The sequence below is a fragment of the Pelobates fuscus genome, chromosome 9, assembly GCF_036172605.1.
Source record: "Pelobates fuscus isolate aPelFus1 chromosome 9, aPelFus1.pri, whole genome shotgun sequence".
In the NCBI taxonomy this organism is placed as follows: domain Eukaryota; kingdom Metazoa; phylum Chordata; class Amphibia; order Anura; family Pelobatidae; genus Pelobates; species Pelobates fuscus.
In genome coordinates this window covers 12,491,260-12,513,465 of record NC_086325.1, presented here as the reverse complement: position 1 = coordinate 12,513,465, position 22,206 = coordinate 12,491,260, and the positions used below count along the sequence as shown (strand labels likewise).

Genomic DNA, 22,206 nt, shown 5'->3' with positions numbered 1-22,206 from the left:
GTTTGGTAACTGGTATGAGCGGTTTGGAGGGCTTAAGGCAGTGGTAGGTGGAGTCCTACTGATTTTACTGTTGTGTCTACTCCTACCGTGTCTTATTCCTTTAGTAGTTAGGTCTGTGCAGAGCCTGATAGAAAATATAGCAGAGAGAAAGGCTGCTGCACAGATAATGGCCATATATAAATATGAGGCTTTAAATCAGGGAGAACCAATGCAGGAAGATGAGTGTTAAAAGATTCACATCATAAGATAAGTCTGGTCTGGTTCATGGTAACCTGAGGTATATGCAAACCAAGGTTAAGTGATGCCTCAAGTAATTGTGAAATATCAGAGGCATCAAAGGGGGGAATGTGATGTAATTCCAGTAAAATACAAGTTTAGCAGGCTAAGATTGCCACAAGGCATATGTATGTATATGTGTTTGTAGTATCTAGTTAATTACACGTAGCTAAGATACTGTCATCACTGTACTGACCAGGTGCAGGAATGTAAGAACTGGAATTACGCGTCCCTCTCCTTTGTATCAGATGAGCCACGTGGTTAGACCGGATGGATGAGTTTAGACTCTATTCATTAAATAGGTTAAGGGTATGTGTGGGTGTAGTTAATTGTGGGAGGAGCTACAGTGCTATATAAGGAATGTACTCTATGTATTCAGTACTCAGACTTTGCTGTATTTTGGTGACGCTAGTCCCTCTGAGTCCCGATCGGTGATCCAATAAAGAATCTCTTCCTTCCTGAAGAAACCTGTGTCCATCTCTCTGTGCTTGGCTTCCGTCAGTTTCTCCGGTATCACTACGACAAATACGCTTTAAATGAAGATTTAATTATTTAAAATTAAAGCTAAAACAATTTCCCTTTCCTTGTTATTTACGAGTCTTTATTTGCTCCACCCTGATATTCCTCTCTTTGCCATGCTGATTTAAAATTCCAGGGACATTTTAACAAACACGCTGTAAGCACAGGCAGTAGATGCACAGTTCCACAATGCAGTTCCCAGCAGATGCAAGTCTTCTTCTGGCTCTTTGTATTTCTTCTCTTTTCCTATTGTTGGTGTTCAAAAAGTCTATTTGGAAGAACAGAAATTTTCCCCCAGGACCTACACCTCTTCCAATCCTGGGAAATATTCTTCAATTGAAGGGAGATTATGTGAAGACATTGATCAAGGTAAGTCTTCAATGAGTTACTTATTGATGAAATGCACATGCTAGGTTAAGGTCACGATTAGTATAGGATTTTGTTGTCAACAGAGTTAAAATGGGTGCAGTGTGTGTGTGAGAGGAGTGCAGGGTGTGTGTGTGTGTGAGGGGTGCCATGTGTGAGGGATGCAGGGCATGTGTGAGGGGTCAGGGCATGTGTAAGGAGTTCAGGGTGTGTGTGTGTGTGAGGGTGCAGTGTGTGAGGGATGCAGGGCATGTGTGAGGGGTCAGGGCATGTGTAAGGAGTGCAAGGTGTGTGTGTGAGTGATGCAGTGTGTTAGAGGTGCAGTGTTTGAAGGATTCAGGGCAAGGAGTGCAAGGTGTGTGTGTGAGTGATGCAGGGTGTTAGAGGTGCAGTGTGTGAGGGGTTCAGTGTGTTATTTTGAGGGGTGCAATGTGTGAGGGTTGCAGTTTGTGATTGTGAAGGGTGTAGTGTGTGTGGTTGTGAGGAGTGCAGTGTGTGAGGGGTTCAGTGTGTGTGTGTGATTGTGAGGGGTGCAGTGTGTGAGGGGTGCAATGTTTGAGGGATGCAGTTTTTGATTGTGAGGGGTGTAGTGTGTGCGGTTGTGTGGAGTGTGGTGTGTTAGGGGTGCAGTGTGTGATTGTGAGGGGTGCAGTGTGTGTGTGTAAGGGGTGCAGTGTGTGTGTGTGTGAGGGGTGCAGTGTGTGATTGTGAGGGGTGCAGTGTTATTATGAGGGGTGCAGTGTGTAGGGGGTGCAGTGTGTGGTTGTGAGGGGTGCAGTGTGTGATTGTGAGGGGTGCAGTGTTTGAAGTGTGAGACTTCGTAGGCTACGATTGGGACTGAGTATTGCAGGGTCTGAGAGAGGAGCAGCTTTTTAAATTTATTATATATATATATATATATATATATATATATAGATATATATATTTAAAATATATTTTTTAAGTGTTTCGCCCCTGTCCCTGTTTCTTACCTGCATCCAGGGAAGGGGGCAACATATTTCCTGGTGGTCCGGTGGCACTGCATTCCCTGGTGGTCTGGTGGTGCTCTAGGGGCTCTCAAACTTCACCTCTGTGGCTCTGCTGGGTGAAGGCACTTCCTGCAAGTCCCGGCACCATGTGGAATAAAGCGTTGTCGTGATAACCACGGCAATGCTCTGAAAGCCGGGATTCAGTCAGCCGTGGAGGTGGAGGTAGAGAGTCTCAACTTTGCAAAGAGGGTGTATGTAAAATGATGTATGTAAGGGGCCCGAGCTCGCTGGGCCCCTTACAAATAAAATAGTTTAGCAACATATTTTCCTGAGGGGGAGGGTCAATTGCCCTGTCCCCCCCCCCGTATCTGCCACTGCTATATATTGCAAGTAACATTTTCAAGCACACTAAAAACTATAATATATTAATTTAACTACTTATTTTGTTGCCCTTACTATACCAGCATTATGCAAACATACACACGTCTAGCCAGTCAGCAGAGGGCACTGCAGAGTTATTGAAGTAACAATGTATAGTCTATACTTTGATTGCTGCTGTCACACACCTCTTTCAGGTGCTCCTGTGACCAGGTCCATAGCCTGTGGGCAAGAGGCTGGCCTTCAACCCTCTCCAAAAGGTCCTGGCATAGGAGCTTCTGTCAGTATTATTTTATAAAATGTTTACATATAAACACTTTAATTCAGGGAATCTCCTGGCTTACCCTTACTCTATGGCATTGGCACAGGTAGGAAACCTTTGACACTCCTGTTGATGTGGACTAAATCTCCACTGATGCTTTGCTGGAATTATAGTTGTAAGAGAATTATGGGAGATGTAGTTCATAACATCTGGAGTACCTGAGGTTGCCTACCCCTGCTCTATGGGATGTTTTCTTTGTTAAGAAGTGCCATGTATCTGCTAATCCATGTAAATGGATAAAACAAGCTCAGGATACATTTGTGAGAGGCTCGTCACTCATCTGGATTTGTGAATATACACTAGATGTTGCTTACCAGCATGGGTTCTGGTTGGATAAGCAATGCTTCTAAAAGAGGGTAAGAATAAGCCAAGAGAGAAACTGATAGAAAATATGTTTGTCAAGGTACACCCCCAATACGCAAGCAATAAAATTATATATCATGTATTACAGAACCTTAGAGTGGCTGGGCTTAATGTAATGAGCAAGGAATATGGTCCTAACATAGAATAAGGGCAACCGGACACATACCAAGGATAGAAGAAATTAAAATAAACAAGTACACCAAGCCAAGAGCAAGCATTCCAGAGGTAAGGTTAGTCAGATACCAAAGCCAACTCAAACCAGAAAAACACACTGAATATTAAAACGCATTTTTGTCTGTAAAGTAGCATGCAAAGCTATTGGCAGAAAGGTCAGAGACACCTGGGATTGTGTGAACATTAACTAATGAGAGAGGAAAGGTATAATTGTTTCGCAAGGGTGAGGACTGTGCTGCACAAATGCAAGATGACTTTAAAATGGAGATTGTCTGACAAGGTGCGGGACTTCCTCCAGCAGGGTTCAGCTTAACAGGAGCATCTCTGCATATAGCAGGTTGACTTAGTATTCTATGGTTGGAGGCACGTCTTCCTTTAGGGGCATGTTTTGAGTGGGGCGGCAGCGTCCAGGGCAGAGGTGAGGGTAGCATTATACGAGGAGATAGCAAGAGAGGGACATGAGAAGGTAGGGATGGATGAGAATACGGAACAGACATCAGCTGGCAGTTGCTGCAGTTCAATAGAATTCAGGTTCCTTCAGAGTTGAGGGGGGTTTGGATGAGGATGTTGGGTGAGGAGGCTGTCAAAAACAAATTAGAAAAGGTGGTAACCTGAGATAGCAAATGGAGTGTTACGGAGCTTAGAGACTATGCATACATCAGAAGGAATAAAATGAATTCACACAGAGATATTTATACAATAATAAATAATAAACCATATAGAGGCTGTAATATAAGCAAACATTTGTTAAGCATTAAGTCATAGACTCCATCATAGGATTCCGGTATACTTAATTAATTAATTAAGCTTGAGCATTACTGCTCTAGATTTATTTCTAAATCCCATCTTGAAGCCCACAAACCACCGTTATGAAATAACTTTAGTTGCCCTCTACCTCCAGCATTTAGTTCTTAGTAAACCTATTTTAACCCTTCAATATTCCATGCAGTTCCGTGAGACATACGGGGATGTTTGTACCATTTACCTGGGGTCACGGCCAGTGATTTTGGTCACTGGCTACAAGGCAGTGAAAGAAGTCCTCGTGGACAAAGCTGATGACTTTTTGGCTCGTGGAGAGATGCCTGCCTTTGACTCTTACTACAAGAATTATGGTGAGTTCAAAAATGGCTGTAATTAGATAAATACATTTGTTTCTTTAAACTGAATTTCTCAATCCCCCCAGCCTCAACCAGTTAACCTTTCAGACAGGAAGAGGAAGAGATGACCTCACGGCCTTCAGAGTCCACAGTGATAGGTGCTTTATGGTTTGCCCAGCAGCCTATGACTGACAGAAACATAGAAACATAGAAACATAGAATGTGACGGCAGATAAGAACCATTCGGCCCATCTAGTCAGGGATTGTGTCTCTTCTTAACAGTGAGCTTGTCTGTAGTAAGCTTGTGTCTGGTTGTCCGTAACATGGTCTATAGTGTGTTTGTGTGTATGTCAGTGAACTTGCGTAGGTCAGAGAGCTTCTGTGTTTGTGTGAGTGAGCCTGACTGTAGTGAGCTTGTGCATGTTTGTGTCAGTGAGATTGTCTGTAGTGATATTGTGTGAGTATGTGCCAGTGAACTTGTCTGTGTCAGTGTGTTTGCCTGTTTTGTGCTTCTGTGTTTGTGTCAGTGAGCTTGTCTGTAGTGAGCTTGTGTATGAGTGAGCGTGTGTGGATCAGAGAGCTTCTATTTATTTGTGTGGGTGAGCTAATATTTGTGAGCTTGTGTGTATCAGAGAGCTTGTCTGTTGTGAGCTTGTTTGTGTCAGTCAACTTGTGTGTAGTGAGCTTGTGTGCGTGTCAGTAAGTTTGTCTGTTGTGAGCTTGTTTTTGTGTTAGTCAGTGATCTTGTCAGTAGGGAGCTTGTGTTGTTCAGAGAGCTTAATTGTGTGTAGTGAGTTTTGTTCTGTGTATAAATGAGATGGTCTGTAGTGAGCTTGTGTGTGTGTCAGTGAGCTTGTCTGTAGTGAGCTTTTCTTTGTCTGTGTGTCAGACAGCACTGTGACACCATGATTCAGTGGAGCAAGGGGCTGTAGGTAAGTATCTATATAACTGCTCCCAATGCACATAAATATAAATACACACACGCTATGTGACACGATGAATTATTTATCGTATAATGAAATTCTCTAATCATTATGTGTCTATGCATGAAAAAAAAATCAAAAAGTAAATGTTTTTCTTATATTTGTTTTTGATAACACTGTAAATATTATGTTAGTTAAGTGATAACGATATGTAGGAGATATACTCAAGCGAGAGCTTTGGTACATGCATTTGTGACCTTGATGTAGATATGTGTAAATGTAACCTGATTTTTCTTGTATAAAGGGCCATCTAAGCACCATAACCACTTCATCTCATTCTCAACCGGCTGGAATATTTTTTTTCCAGGGCTGCTTTGTGTTCCCAGTCTGGCCCTAAGGGAATCAACACAGTAAAAGAGGAGACTATATTTAAAAGAAGAAAAACTACCACAACAAGAGGACATAGTCTTAAACTAGAGGGGCAAAGGTTTAAAAATAATATCCGGAAGTATTACTTTACTGAGAGGGTAGTGGATGCATGGAATAGCCTTCCAGCTGAAGTGGTAGAGGTTAACACAGTGAAGGAGTTTAAGCATGCGTGGGATAGGCATAAGGCTATCCTAACTATAAGATAAGGCCAGGGACTAATGAAAGTATTTAGAAAATTGGGCTGACTAGATGGGCCAAATGGTTCTTATCTGCCGGCACATTTTCTGTTTCTATGTTTCTAACAACAACGGAAGCAGCTAGCCAAAGATCCAGATAAGAATCTTCATACAAACATTTTTTTTGTAAAATCTAGGCATTCCAAATCAATCTATGGCCTCATTTAACTATTTTTGGATAATGTTTTTTTAAATAATTTTATATTTTGGATAAACTTTTAAAATGGTTTTATAGTTTGAAAAATATTGAAATATTGTGATATTTTTTTGAAATTCTCAATTAAACAGAATTTGCAATAAAGGAAGTATAAACATTAGATGACTGTTTACAGGAAGTGTTTAGGAAGGCTGTGTAAGTCACGTTAAGCTAAAGTTGTTCTGGTGATTATTGTGTCCCTTTAACCTATTGGAATTGTAAGAACTAAATTAGGCCAAACCCACTCAACAGAAACTTTCTACAATGTGACTCTATTCAAATCAGCTACCTTGGACTAGATATCGCAATTTCCTCACCAATTCACCTAGCCTACCTATACAGAGCAGGCATGCAAGTTAATGAATAAACAACAAAATAACTAGTGCAATTTATAATGTGTCTTACTTTTATATCTGCTAGTAAATATTGTGTTTCAGTTTTTCACTACTTAGTAATTGAAAGCTTACCTCATGTGAAAACCCTTAGGATTTTGTGTTATAAACTTTTTACTCTTGAATTTTAGGAAATATACGTGGGGTCAATACATTTATAAGAAAAAAACAGTGTCTTTTTATGTTTTACCATAAGTTTATCGGGGATTAAACTTCGTAAATCATCATAGTTCCTCAGATCAGCTCAATGTTTTATCATTTGTGTCTAAATGTATTTGCCAATAGAATGAGGGGCTTTCATCCATTTACTACCGCCTATTATTGGGTTTTTTTATGGCACATTAGCCATAGCCTCCAGTGGGGAACAGAACTAGGGTTTCCGGAGAAACCACATTCAGTCTCATATTGGTTAAGAATGAGATGAAGTGGTTTTGGTGCCTCGATTGCCTCTTTATACAAGAAAATCAGATTACATTTACACCAGAAACATAACTAGAAACCATGGGCCCTGGTGTGAAAATTGCCCAGGGCCCCCCACACATCCTCGCCCCCCACATAAGCAGATAAACAGATATACATACAGACACACACATAGACACACACACATAGGCACACATACATGTAGACACACACATACACACAGACACACACATACATACTAACACACAAACACATACAGACACACGGACAAACAAACAAACAAACACACACACACACACACACACACACACACACATACAAACACACACAAAAATATACACAGACACACAAACACACACAGATAAATACATACAAACACACAAATACACACAGAGGCCCATACATACAGACACACATACATACACACAGACACACATACATACAGACAGACACACACAGACACATACACACAGAGACACAGACACACACATATACAGACATACAGACACACATACACACACACAGAGACACATGCACATAGAGACACAGACACACACACATACAGACATACAGACACACATACATACAGACACACGCATACACACACACAGAGACACATGCACCTTTTAGGCGCAGGTCGGAGACTTTCCCTGGGGTCCAGTGGCTCAGGCTGATGGGAGTCAGAGTTCCCACTCTGACCTCCTTCTTCTCTTCCTCCCGCACAGGCTCTGTGATTGAAGGGAGGAAGTGACCGAGACAGTCACTTCCTCCGTGCGCTCGGATGTCATCAAAGGGAACCAGGTCACACTGTTAAAGCGTCGCAGCAGTGACAGGGCCCCCTGGAAATTTATTTCCATCGGATGGCCCTAACAGCATGGGCCACCCGATGGGCCCCTTAACGTGCGGCCCTGGAAGTTATACTTCGTGGGCCAGGGCCACAATACATGGTCGGCGGGCACACGGTCGCAGATGTCCACAGGGTGGCCGGGCCCCTGGAGTGATGGGCCCTGTCGCAACTGCGACCCCTGAGACCGCGGTAGTTCCACCACTGCTTTACACAAATCAATATCAAGGTCACAAGTAGAGTATATCTCCTACTTATCGTTCTCACTTAACTAACATATTACATACAATGTTATCGAAACCAAATATAAGAAACATTTTTACTTTTTGATTTTTTTTTAAATGTGTATACATTCAATGATTAGAGAATTGTATTAAATGATAAATAATAAGTCATGTCACTTCTGATTGAGCACACGCCAGGTTGCAATTTTCAACTTTAACTGACCCTATAAGGACGCATTCCACTGTTTTGATCATTTTTAGGTTTAATTTTTACCAGCGACATGAACCGGTGGCGACAGCTCAGACGTTTTTCTCTCTCTGCCTTACGAGATTTCGGAATGGGGAAGAAGAGCTTAGAGGAGAAAATTCAGGAAGAAGCAGCATGTTTGGTAAAGGAGCTACAGAAAATGGAAGGTTGGTGTCTAATTTAGAAAGTAAGAAACACTGCTATAGGGACAGAGGTAAAACATACCATATCATTAAGAGGGCTTCAATAATAATTCCAACAGAGATTTGAACAAAGTATTTTCACTTAATTAATAATAATAGCGAACAACGACCTCCCCTGGCTGTTAACCACAAATTAACAACTTGACACATTAGCTTGAGTACTTTCCCTGGGTGGCCTCCATTCGTATAACCGAACGCATGTGATCCAGTGCATGGCGGCCATTTTTATTTTGTCTCCCGAACACAGGCAGCGGTACATGGTCGCCGAATGCCTAGAACTATTTTTAGGCCACACGAGTCTGTGAACCTGGGTGGAGTCCGTACTGTTGTCCGTTCAACTTCCCAACCACCTAGGCGAACGACGGGGGAGCATTTGTTTCATAAAAGCCAAGGGGAGCATTTGTCAGTGTTCGCACAGGAACCCCCAAAAGCCGACTGGCCATCTTGCCCAATCCTCTGGAACTGTTTTGGGCTATCACCTCGTGGCTGGTCGGTCAAAACTTTACTCGAATAGCAATTTCATTCTACTGAACCGATCTGAGTGCTTTTTGGATATGTTGGGTGCTCACATCAGAGTTGTTTGGGGATATGATTTTTGTGGGGTTCCTGTATTATTTTCATGTAATTTTGGGGTATTTTAAAATATGTGTTGTCAGTATATTTATATCGGCAGACATTTCGTGCTAAGAAAAAAATTAAAAGAGTATATTGCCAATCACACTCCGAACAGAGCGGACTCCATTTTGGGATTTCAGGCAAGACAGACACATAATTTCTTGCTAGCTGTAACTAGCCAAACAAGGCTGAGCTCAGGAATGTGTTATATAAACAAAGTAATGCAGTCTCAGCAAGGATGCAGGATGGATTACTACGTCCAGAGACAAGTATATACATTATATATACTTGTATACATCTAACCACTATACACTTATTTTACTATTATATTAATTACATATAACTAGCATTATGTTAATAATATAGACAATTCATGGATAAATATTCATGAAGAAATATCATAGTATTTAATAAATGTTAGTGGACTAGAAAAATAATCCTACACACACAGCTTCACAAGAAAGCCAGATAACAGTGACAGAGAAGACATAGTCATTAATTTTACTTTCTGAATCTTACAAGTGCCCATTGTAAGAAATAGGGTAAAACTAAGGTTAGGAGGTGCCAATTTTAGATATACAACAGGAATTGCCGACGCTCTGTCTGGAGAAAAAACAAAGACATCCTTTGAACTGACAGCAATTTTTTAGATAAGCCAAAATTAGTTAACTCTTGTGAGGACAAGACATTTTGGTGATGTAAGGGCGCCATCTACTGGCCAAAATCTAGATGGTGGTCTGTGAGTTAGCCCCACCTTCAATGCCCTATAGGCCTGATCAACTAATGACGTACAGAGAATCTGGCCCTTTAAAAAGTAAAGACAAAGGGAAGAGGGAGACATTCAGATTCGGACATTCAGGGAGATTGGGACATGCAAATATTCAGGACACTCTGGGACTAACACTCAACTCTCATACTCTTTGACTCAACTCAAGAAACACCTCCTGAACACTTAGAATTTTACTATAACTTTCCAAACCAATATCACATTCTCTATCACATCCACACCTCCTTACAAACATTAACCACACTTCCATTCATTCCTGGGACTATCTAATCATCTGATGAGAACATCTACATAACTGGTAATTATGCTGGTTTTATTTAATTAATTTAAATTAATTAAAAATGTACTAAATTTACGAAAATTTACTAATATGATATATGCCTGGATAAATAACGGTCAGATTTCAATATTTAGAAATCTTAGTTAACTAAAGAATATATAGTTATAAACATTCAATTCTGCAGGTGGAATCGATGATAATTATGTATTAATGTGATATTTATCACGTGTTAGCATACCGCTGTTTTTATCCAGATGTATTGATTTGCTCTGAAATAAGATAGTGTATCTTATGTAGAGTTAAATTCGGCTTTTGTAAAATCTGGTAGATTATTCTTATTGGATGGTTCCAGGAAATGATTAATGAGCTGGTTTGAACGTTATTTTAATTGAAAATAGCAATAGAATAGGATATTATATGCCTAAGAGTATTGAAAGAGTTAATCAGGTTAATGATTTTTCGACTTCTAGCTGCGCTCTGAGGAATTCTGTGTTCTGTGTGAAGTTTTGCTTTCTGTGTTCTGTGTGAAGGACCCTCATAAATTTTGTAAGTCTTGACAGTTGATGCTGTAGACGCTGAATTTGTTTAAACCATTGCCATATTTTGTACCTATGTTATTCTAAGTATTCACTGATTATTATCACGCATGTTACATTTTATTAATTTTTTATTACTATGTCACAATAAATTATATTTTTATAATCAAATTGTGATTTATTTGTATGGGGTAAAAATCCTCTAAAATGATGACGTTCTCTAGGATCTAAGAGAATTAAAATAGTGGGTAATTCTCAAGATATCAATTTTGATATAATAAAAATTATTAAATACATTTTTGATAATTTTAATGAAAATATTATTTTAATATTTATCACCCCATAAATATCCCCACAGTGTGTCAGTTTCTGTATTTGAGAGATAATTAAGTTATCCCAATTTTAGCTCAATTATCTCTCAAACACAAAGGCTCTTGGGAAGAAACCCCTGTCTTCTTGATGTGTAGACCCCATGCTAGGGTCCAGTTCATAAAAGCCGTGTGGGTCAGAATAAAGTTCAGTTGTACTCCCAGAACTGTGTGTTGTCCAGTTACTGGGGAGGAGGTGGGATATTTACTTGGCAGTATCTTGATCCTGAGTTCTACTATTGGTGATCCAGTGGAGGAAAGTCTCGGTCAGGACTAGGGCTCAGCTACACAGCCTTTTTTAAAAAAGACTCTGGTGTTTGATTCTTTTGTGTTCTGCCACATTTCCCTTATCTAATTGGTTCTTGATCCACCCATGGTGAGCCAAATTTTCATGCTTGAGGGCAAAATAGCATTTCTTGAAATGTTCTCTTTCCAAGCTGTTTTTCTGAGTCATCTTGTTTTGTTACTATTTATCACTGTATTAATTAAATGTCTTACTTAATGCTCTTTATTATTCTTTGGAAATGTTTTAGAAGCCTTCTTTGACCCTGGTCAATGTCTAAGCAAGCCGCCGTGTAACATTATCTTCTCCATCATGTTTGGGAATCGACAGAAGTACGATGATGAAGAACTTCTTAATGTTATCGAATACGTACATAAAAGTTTTTTGGTAGTTTGCTCACCATGGGGCCAGGTAAGAAAGACATATAAACACATATACAAATAACACAATAAAACCAAAGCGTGTTTATTTTAATGTTAATGAATTCCTTCCAGTTATTTGAAATGTTCCCGGGGGTCATGAAGTTCATTCCTGGTCCTCACCAAACGATATCTGAATACTTAGGAAAACTCCAAATCTATGTAGAGAAGAGGGTTGAAATGAATGAGAAAACGCTTGATCCTGCCAATCCAAGGGACTATGTTGATACTTTCCTCATTAAAATGAAAAAGGTAGAATTTTAAAAGTGACAATAATATCTAAAAAGGCAGTGTGGACACACAATATTACTATAGATATGCAGAGCAACAAAAGGAGCTATTAGAAGAACTATATAGTAACAGGAGGAATTATATGTTGAGTTATATGGAGTAAATGGAGGCGTTATAAGGAGGGTTATATGGACTAATAGGTGGAGTTATAGATAGGGTTTTATGGAGTAAAAGGAGGAGTTATAGGGAGGGTTATATTGAGTAATAGGAGGAGTTATAGGGAGAGTTATATGGAGTAATAGGAGGGGTTATAGAAAGGGTTATATGGAGTAATAGGAGGGGTTATAGAAAGGGTTATATGGAGTAATAGGTGGGGTTATAGGGAGGGTTATATGGAGTAATAGGTGGAGTTATAGGGAGGGTTATATGGAGTAAATGGAGGCGTTATAAGGAGGGTTATATGGACTAATAGGTGGAGTTATAGATAGGGTTTTATGGAGTAAAAGGAGGAGTTATAGGGAGGGTTATATTGAGTAATAGGAGGAGTTATAGGGAGAGTTATATGGAGTAATAGGAGGGGTTATAGAAAGGGTTATATGGAGTAATAGGTGGGGTTATAGAAAGGGTTATATGGAGTAATAGGTGGGGTTATAGGGAGGGTTATATGGAGTAATAGGTGGAGTTATAGGGAGGGTTATATGGAGTAAATGGAGGCGTTATAAGGAGGGTTATATGGACTAATAGGTGGAGTTATAGATAGGGTTTTATGGAGTAAAAGGAGGAGTTATAGGGAGGGTTATATTGAGTAATAGGAGGAGTTATAGGGCGAGTTATATGGAGTAATAGGAGGGGTTATAGAAAGGGTTATATGGAGTAATAGGAGGGGTTATAGAAAGGGTTATATGGAGTAATAGGTGGGGTTATAGAAAGGGTTATATGGAGTAATAGGTGGGGTTATAGGGAGGTTATATGGAGTAATAGGGGGAGTTATAGGGAGGGTTATATGGAGTAATAGGAGGAGTTATAGGGAGGGTTATATGGAGTAATAGGAGGTGTTATAGGGAGAGTTATATGGAGTACTAGGAGGAGATATATGGAGGTTATATGGAGTAATAGGAGGAGTTATAGGGAGGGTTATATGGAGTAATAGGAGGTGTTATAGGGAGAGTTATATGGAGTACTAGGAGGAGATATATGGAGGTTATATGGAGTAATAGGAGGAGTTATAGGGAGGTTATATGGAGTAATAGAAGGTGTTATAGAGAGGGTTATATGGAGTAATAGAAGGAGTTATAGGGAGAGTTATATGGAGTACTAGGAGGAGATATATGGAGGTTATATGGAGTAATAGGAGGAGTTATAGGGAGGGTTATATGGAGTAATAGGAGGTGTTATAGGGAGAGTTATATGGAGTACTAGGAGGAGATATATGGAGGTTATATGGAGTAATAGGAGGAGTTATAGGGAGGGTTATATGGAGTAATAGGAGGTGTTATAGGGAGAGTTATATGGAGTACTAGGAGGAGATATATGGAGGTTATATGGAGTAATAGGAGGAGTTATAGGGAGGTTATATGGAGTAATAGAAGGTGTTATAGAGAGGGTTATATGGAGTAATAGGAGGGGTTATAGGGAGGGTTATATGGAGTAATAGGAGGAGTTATAGGGAGGGTTATATGGAGTAATAGGAGGAGTTATAGGGAGGGTTATATTGAGTAATAGGAGGAGTTATAGGGAGGTTATATGGAGTAATAGGAGGAGTTATAGGGAGGTTATATGGAGTAATAGGAGGAGTTATAGGGAGGGTTATATGGAGTAATAGGAGGAGTTATAGGGAGGGTTATAGGGAGGGTTATATGGAGTAATAGGAGGAGTTAGGGAGGTTATATGGAGTAATAGGAGGAGTTATAGGGAGGGTTATATGGAGTAATAGGAGGAGTGATAGGGAGGGTTATAGGGAGGGTTATATGGAGTAATAGGAGGAGTTAGGGAGGTTATATGGAGTAATAGGAGGAGTTATAGGGAGGGTTATATGGAGTAATAGGAGGAGTTATAGGGAGGTTATATGGAGTAATAGGAGGAGTTATAGGGAGGGTTATATGGAGTAATAGGAGGAGTTATAGGGAGGGTTATATGGAGTAATAGGAGGAGTTATAGGGAGGTTATATGGAGTAATAGGAGGAGTTATAGGGAGAGTTATATGGAGTAATAGGAGGAGTTATAGGGAGAGTTATATGGAGTAATAGGAGGGGTTATAGGGAGGTTATATGGAGTAACAGGAGGAGTTATAGGGAGGGTTATATGGAGTAACAGGAGGAGTTAGGGAGTGTTATATGGAGTAATAGAAAAGGGGTTATAGGGAGAGTTATATGGAGTACTAGGAGGAGATATATGGAGGTTATATGGAGTAATAGGAGGAGTTATAGGGAGGTTATATGGAGTAATAGAAGGTGTTATAGAGAGGGTTATATGGAGTAATAGAAGGTGTTATAGAGAGGGTTATATGGAGTAATAGAAGGAGTTATAGGGAGGTTATATGGAGTAATAGGAGGAGTTATAGGGAGGTTATATGGAGTAATAGGAGGAGTTATAGGGAGGTTATATGGAGTAATAGGAGGAGTTATAGGGAGGGTTATATGGAGTAATAGGAGGAGTTATAGGGAGGGTTATATGGAGTAATAGGAGGAGTTATAGGGAGGGATATATGGAGTAATAGGAGGAGTTATAGGGAGAGTTATATGGAGTAATAGGAGGGGTTATAGGGAGGTTATATGGAGTAATAGGAGGAGTTATAGGGAGGGTTATATGGAGTAACAGGAGGAGTTAGGGAGTGTTATATGGAGTAATAGAAAAGGGGTTATAGGAAGGAGGTTATATTAATATGGAGCAACATAGAAAATTATAACAAGAGTTCTGTGGTCCAATGTGATGGGCCTAATAGAAGATTATGTGAGGTATTTTAATTATCTTAATTATATGACTACTGTAAAACATAATAAACCGTATTTTCACTTCCATCCTCTGTTAACGTATCAGGAGAAGAAGAACCCACAGAGTGAATTCAGCCTCCGAAATCTGGTATATTCAACTTTACAAATTTTCTTCGCTGGGGTGGAAACCATAAGCAGTGTGTTAGCATATTCTCTTCTTATCTTACTGAAGAATCCAGACATCATTGGTGAGTGATTGTATTCAGGGAGGAAGTTATTTTGAGATAGGGCAAAAATAGGTTAATGTTATGGTAGCAATAAAAAAGCAAAAAAAATTACTAATATGCTAATTTAATTTATAGCATTTCAGCTTTTTTATTTTATAAAACAAATGTTATTCCTGCAGAGGTACGTGCCATGATAACATGGACACTGGGTCAAACTCTGATGTTGTCCAGCTTCACTTTAGCCTCACTTTTGGATAAATTTTTCAAATGAATGAATATTTTTGTATAAACTTTAAAAAAATAATTTTTCAAAATATTAAAATATTAAAAAAAATATATCACATACTCGTTTTGAGTAAAAAAGGCTTTCTCAGTTGTCATCACTTAAAAAAAAATAGGTACGATTTGTGACAAGGTTCAATCATGCCTCTAATCCAAGTTTCCTACAAAAGTATTTAAAGTAACTTTATATGTGGGAGTAGCAGAATACAAATTTATTAGCACACAATTTACATATCAGGACTGCAATATTGTCCTGGAAAATGTAATGCAAGTGTAAAAAGCAGATGGAAATCATTGTCCATCTGGTAAATTGACTTTCCTAAAGTAGTTTAAAGCTTTATTTTTGAAGAGTGTCCTTTTTTTTCATTATACAAAAAGAGGTCAGAGATCTCAAAATAAATTAGCGCTTTTATAAATTAAACGTGTTACACCTCCCTGGCTGTCAATCATATAACTGGCCCTGTTACGTCCTGGTTGTTTCGCTCAGTGGAGATAAACTCAAGAGGCAGCAATTGCCCAAAACACCTGCCTTGCAAAGACTTCTTATTGAGCTACAATTAAAAATACTTACAAATTGCAGTAACATGTAGTAATGTAGACCCAGTGTACAGATCACCATCTTTCTCTCCATATAAGCCAAAGTCCAAGAAGAAATAGACAGAGTTATAGGAAGAGACCGCTGCCCAACTCTACAAGACCGAAGTCAGATGCCGTATACCGACACCGTGATGCACGAAATGCTGAGATTTATAGACCTTATTCCCCTTGGAGTTCCACGAAAAACAACCAAAGATACGGAGCTTCAAGGATACACCATTCCAAAGGTGCAGACCAAGTGGGGCAGGTAGGGCAGGAGTGGAAGGGCCCACACCAGGCTGTCAATATAGCTTTATGGCTGACATTCAGATCTCTTTTTGACATTTAGGAAGTCCTGCATACTGACCTCAGGGTTCTGGTAAATGTGGTCATATCTGTGACTGAGATTGGGTTAGTTAATAAACATCATAATATAATTTACAGATATCTACTATGCATGCGTGTCAATTGCTGCGCTCGCAGTAGGATTTTCCATAGGAATTTGAATGCCTTCCTATGGGGATTCCATTGACGCTGAAAGTCCTCATGCATAGCGTTAATGTAATGCCTACAGTGTCCATTTAATGTAATGGCCCTGGGACATAGAACTTGTCTCTGTAGCCTCAGTAGTGTAAATGCTGTATTTTTGGAGAAAAGGCAGTGTTTACATTGCTGCCCAATGCCACCTCTAGTGGCCGTCACTCTTGCAGCAAAAAGAGTAACTTCCAGGGTTTCGGTTCTACCAAATTGATGCCCTGCATGGAGACACTGAATGCTCCCCATAGAGATGCATTGCCTCAATTTAACTCTATGAGGAGATCGTGTTTGGCATAGTGTGGGGATTTACATGCACACTAGGCTCCCATTGCTTCTCTATAGGAAAGCATTGGATTGGCTGAGAGCATCAGGATTGAGCCAGAGGTGACTAAAAGGTCGGCTAAAACTATAGCGTTAGGAATACATATTGTATTGCTAATTCTACAGTGTCCCTTTCAGGATTCTGAACCTGCAAGGCAGTGCATTGTATCCATATTGATATCTTACCAACAATAATTTAAAGTGACACACTGATAACGTTTATCAAACAAAGCCGTTACCTTGTTCCACGATCTTACTGCCTTCAGCGTGTACATATTGTTGGAGGTTTGCCGGTCTCCGAGTACAGCCCAGTCCCCAGAGACGTCCAATGGAACTTACAGTCGAAATGATATGTCCATGTTTCAGTGCTTTAAAATTACAATATATAGAACACAATGTCCGCTAGAGGAGGTATCATAATTACATTATTTTATTATAAAGCAGTTTCCTTCCTACTGGGAATCCCTGCTATCGGTGCTGTGACTATCAATCAATAAAGTGATATCTCTGCCAGTAACATTCCACTATTGTTACATTTCTCTTTTTAGAAATATTCACTGCAGCCAAATAACTGCACTTATCTTTCCACTGGGAATGTTTTCAATTATTTATCTTTCCATCCAGCTGTTCTGTTATATTGTAACCATTAAACTGTTTTTCAGGGCACCAATGTTTTCCCAGTGCTCTCCTCGGTGCTAAAAGACCGCTCCTGCTTCCCGTACCCGTCAGAATTCAATCCCCAAAATTTCCAGGATGAAAATGGGGAATTTAAGAAGAATGATGCATTTATGCCTTTAAGTGCAGGTAAGTAACATTCAGAAACATTCTTTATTTGTAGCTCAGCTGTAATGAGTTCACAAAGTAGTTCACTGGGAGTCCTTTAAATGGGGAAGGGACTGAGCATTGCCTTGAGCGGGTCACCAGGTAAGGACACAAGATAAAACAACACAAGAACAGAACCTGATAGGAAGAACTTGATATGGGATATTGAGCAACCAGTAGCAATCTTTCTGCCATGTTGCTACACACATCATCCATTTTGTAATAACTTGACCTTATATATATATATATATATATATATAAATAAATTTATATTTTCTCACCTCTCCTGGGTGGTATGTTTAATTCTCAATCTTGGGTCCTCTATCGGAGGTCTGGGAGTCTGAGGGTTCTGCACTATATCTTAGCTGTTCCTATGACTGCATTCTTCTGGAAAGAGATCTCAGATGTCCCACCAGGAATCTGCTGAAGTCACTCCCCCAACTTGGGAGTCCCAGCCCCAAGTGCTCCTATCACAACTGGGACTACTACTGCCTTCACTTTCCATGTCCTTTCTAGTTCTTCTGTCAGCCCTTGGCATTTGTCCATCTTCTCCTGTTCCTTCTTCCTGATGTTATTGTCACTGGAGATTGCTACATCCACCATGACTGCAGTCTTCTACCACCATGGTAGATTTTCAGGTTGGTTGTCCAATACTTGCTTGTTGTCTGGATCTGAAAGCCCCACAGGATCTTAGCCCTGTCATTCTCAACCACACTTTGTGGCATCTCTCATCTGGACATAGGCAGGTCCAGCCCATATTCTGAGCAGATGTTTTGGTACACAATCCCAGCAACTTGGTTGTGTCTCTCCGTTTATGCTGGTACAGCTTCTATGTGCTGGATTGTTTCAGAGGCCTCTTTGCACAGTCTGCACCTTGGGTCATGCCCGGTGTGGTAAACTCCAGCTCCTATTGATCTGGTGCTGAGTGCCTGTTCCTGTGCTGCTAGGATTAGTGCCTCATGTGAGTCACATCCACTATCTGCCAGTGGTACACCCCATGGAGAGGTTTGTCTTGCCATGGAACCTCCTCATCTTCTGCGTCCTATATTGGTTGTTGTCTCAGGCATTCTCTTAGCAGTTCTTCTTTGGGAACCATCTTTGTGATGTACCTGTGGATGCTCTGTGTTTGTCTGTGGCATTTGTCATTCATGAAAGTTGTGTTCTAGTGTGATGTGTGATAATGTCACACACATGTTGGTTTTGGTTTGGCCAAGGAAAAAAATTACTGAATCATTGGAATGAATCCATGTAGCCTCTTTTATATTCTGACATTTGTTCTCAATGACCCCTGATCATTCTGAGAGATTCTGAGGATGAGGAGATGTATAGCCATGCTGATACTTTACCAATCATTTTTATGGAACAGATTACAAACCAGTTTTACTGGTAGTGGACAGAAAACCTACTGGTCAGGTGTTCAGGGCCCCTTTGCCCTTTAATCTATGTTAACTCTGGCAATGCAGAAGCTCATTAACTTTAAAGCCTTTGCTCTGGGTTGATCTTGGTTTATCTGGGATTATACTCTGGTTATGATCTTGTTTTATCTGGGTTATAATCTGGTTATGATCTGGGTTTATCTGGGTTATAATCTGGTTATGATCTGGGTTTATCTGGGTTATAATCTGGTTTTGATCTGGGTTTATCTGGGTTATGATCTGGGTTTATCTGGGTTATAATCTGGTTATGATCTGGGTTTATCTGGGTTATAATCTGGTTATGATCTGGGTTTATCTGGGTTATAATCTGGTTATGATCTGGGTTTATCTGGGTTATAATCTGGTTATGATCTGGGTTATAATCTGGTTATGATCTGGGTTTATCTGGGTTATAATCTGGTTATGATCTTTGTTTATCTGGGTTATAATCTGGCTATGATCTGGGGTTATCTGGGTTATAATCTGGTTATGATCTGGGTTTATCTGGGTTATAATCTGGTTATAATCTGGGTTTATCTGGGTTATAATCTGGTTATGATCTTTGTTTATCTGGGTTATAATCTGGGTTTATCTGGGTTATAATCTGGTTATGATCTTTTTTATCTGGGTTATAATCTGGTTTTGATCTGGGTTTATCTGGGTTATGATCTGGGTTTATCTGGGTTATAATCTGGTTATGATCTGGGTTTATCTGGGTAATAATCTGGTTATGATCTGGGTTTATCTGGGTTATAATCTGGTTATGATCTGGGTTTATCTGGGTTATAATCTGGTTATGATCTGGGTTTATCTGGGTTATAATCTGGTTATGATCTGGGTTTATCTGGGTTATAATCTGGTTATGATCTGGGTTTATCTGGGTTATAATCTGGTTATGATCTGGGTTTATCTGGGTTATAATCTGGTTATGATCTTTGTTTATCTGGGTTATAATCTGGCTATGATCTGGGTTTATCTGGGTTATAATCTGGTTATGATCTGGGTTTATCTGGGTTATAATCTGGTTATAATCTGAGTTTATCTGGGTTATAATCTGGTTATGATCTTTGTTTATCTGGGTTATAATCTGGTTATGATCTGGGTTTATCTGGGTTATAATCATGGACAATTTACTTTAAACTCCCATTGTATAGATCTATGTTCTTGGATATTAATCCTCGGGTATTAATCCCTTATTCTTATTTATTCTTAGCCCAGTTTCCTATGAGAAGAGGGAAATAAAAAGGAAGTATTGTTGTACTCCTGGGATCTCCATTCATTCCCTCACACATCTATGTTATGGATGTGAAAGAGACTTGTGCATTCTGTTTCAAACAAATTGCCAGTCATCCAGATTTTGGGCAAATGGTGGGTCGGCCGAATTCCATAACTCTGAAGCGTTATATGGACGCATCGCAAAACAGCCTGAATTGGACAATGAACAAACATTTTTTCATGTGTTTTGTGAGTTCCAGCCGTGGTACAGAAAGTGAAATGATTGATGGGAAATAATTCATGGTTTGCCCAAGTGCCCATAAACTAGTTATGGAATATTTCCAACTACCGTGTTCTCATCCAGAACTTTTAAACACATCTAGAACCCGAAATAAATGAAATTACAGTCAATGATGAAAGATATAAATAATAACCAGGTAGTGTGAATGTCATGTTGTGTATGTGTAAACAATTTGAATCGAATGTTACATGTTTTAACTATCACTATGTGGCTCAGCCATTTCTTACATTTCTTTTCATACCTACAGGAAAGCGAGTCTGCCTTGGCGAAGGTCTGGTTCGAATGGAACTCTTCCTTTTCCTCATTACTATCCTACAAAACTTCAAATTGAAATCTCCTGTCCCACCCGAGGAATTGGACATCACACCACATGTTTCTGGATTAGGAAACCTTCCAAAGCCGTATAAAATTTCATTTGTCCCCCGTTAACTTGGCCAGACCACTAATAGTATTCAGAAAGTTTGCTAAATAGTTTGTTGAATAGTGTAAATATTGTATACATTCCACAGACTTTGAGATTTTACAGAAAACTCCACTCTTTAATAGTCATTTCTGTAAGATGGTGACATTGTGTCTACCAGTTGAGATATTATTAAAATATTCTGGCTACCTTACAATCCAGTATTGATATCTGTTCAAAACCATGATTTTCTCAAAATTGACATTAATACATACATTCATCTAACAATGTGAAGCTGAATAACCCAAGATAGAAAGGTTTAACAACAAAATAAAAACAATTGAAGCCAACGAGTGGTTTTGGATCCCAGCAAAGGTTTCATATTATGATGTATGCTGCGGGCACGACACAATATATGTAGCTCTGGTCCAGTGGGAACAGAATGGGAGCAGAATACCCTATATATATATATATATACATACAATATATAAAATGGTTAAATAGTAAAAAAAAACAGGCTGCTATGGTATAGGGTGCACTTTTTGTTAGGGCATAATGGCCATACATTTACAGCAAGGTGCCTCTAAATAGGCTTGTGCACATGTATTTATGTTAGCAGCGATTTTGCTATTGTAAAATTAATTTGCTATTATAGATTAACATGGGATTGTTAGATGATGTGGCTTGGGCTTCGCAGCAAGTTAGGGAGGTGACTGAGGTGTTTGTTTTGCGCAGATGTTTATAAATAAAAAAAGGTATTGGTGATTCGTTAGAAAAAAAGTGCTTTTCCAAATCTTTTTAAATAGTTGACTTGGCTTCCGATGGTCTTGTGTTCAATGTAAGGTATGGGGTCCATTTTCATTAATCATGGCAAGAGTAGTTTTATAATGTATCAGAATTGTATCAGAATGGTGGGATTGTGATCACATTGACAACGTTACAGGTTCATCGGCAGCGATTACTTGTCAATAAATGTCACATATGACAATGTTAAAGGTTCATCGGTAGCGTTTAGGTGTCAACAAATGTCACATATGGGATTGTAATTTTCCCATCTGTTTAATGAACTGAAACTTTAATGAAA

At 39.4% G+C, this 22,206-nt stretch overlaps 1 protein-coding gene across 1 annotated transcript; it reads left to right on the top strand.

Annotated features, from left to right (window-relative positions):
• Positions 1 to 957: 957 nt before the first annotated feature.
• Positions 958 to 21,521, top strand: LOC134572284 (cytochrome P450 2G1-like). The gene is made up of 9 exons (XM_063431159.1): positions 958 to 1,164; positions 4,316 to 4,478; positions 8,389 to 8,541; positions 11,697 to 11,857; positions 11,941 to 12,117; positions 15,133 to 15,274; positions 16,172 to 16,359; positions 17,632 to 17,773; positions 20,970 to 21,521. The coding sequence occupies exons 1-9, from the start codon at positions 970 to 972 to the stop codon at positions 21,149 to 21,151; spliced, it is 1,503 nt and encodes a 500-aa protein (XP_063287229.1). The 5' UTR covers positions 958 to 969; the 3' UTR covers positions 21,152 to 21,521.
• The last annotated feature ends 685 nt before the right edge of the window (positions 21,522 to 22,206 follow it).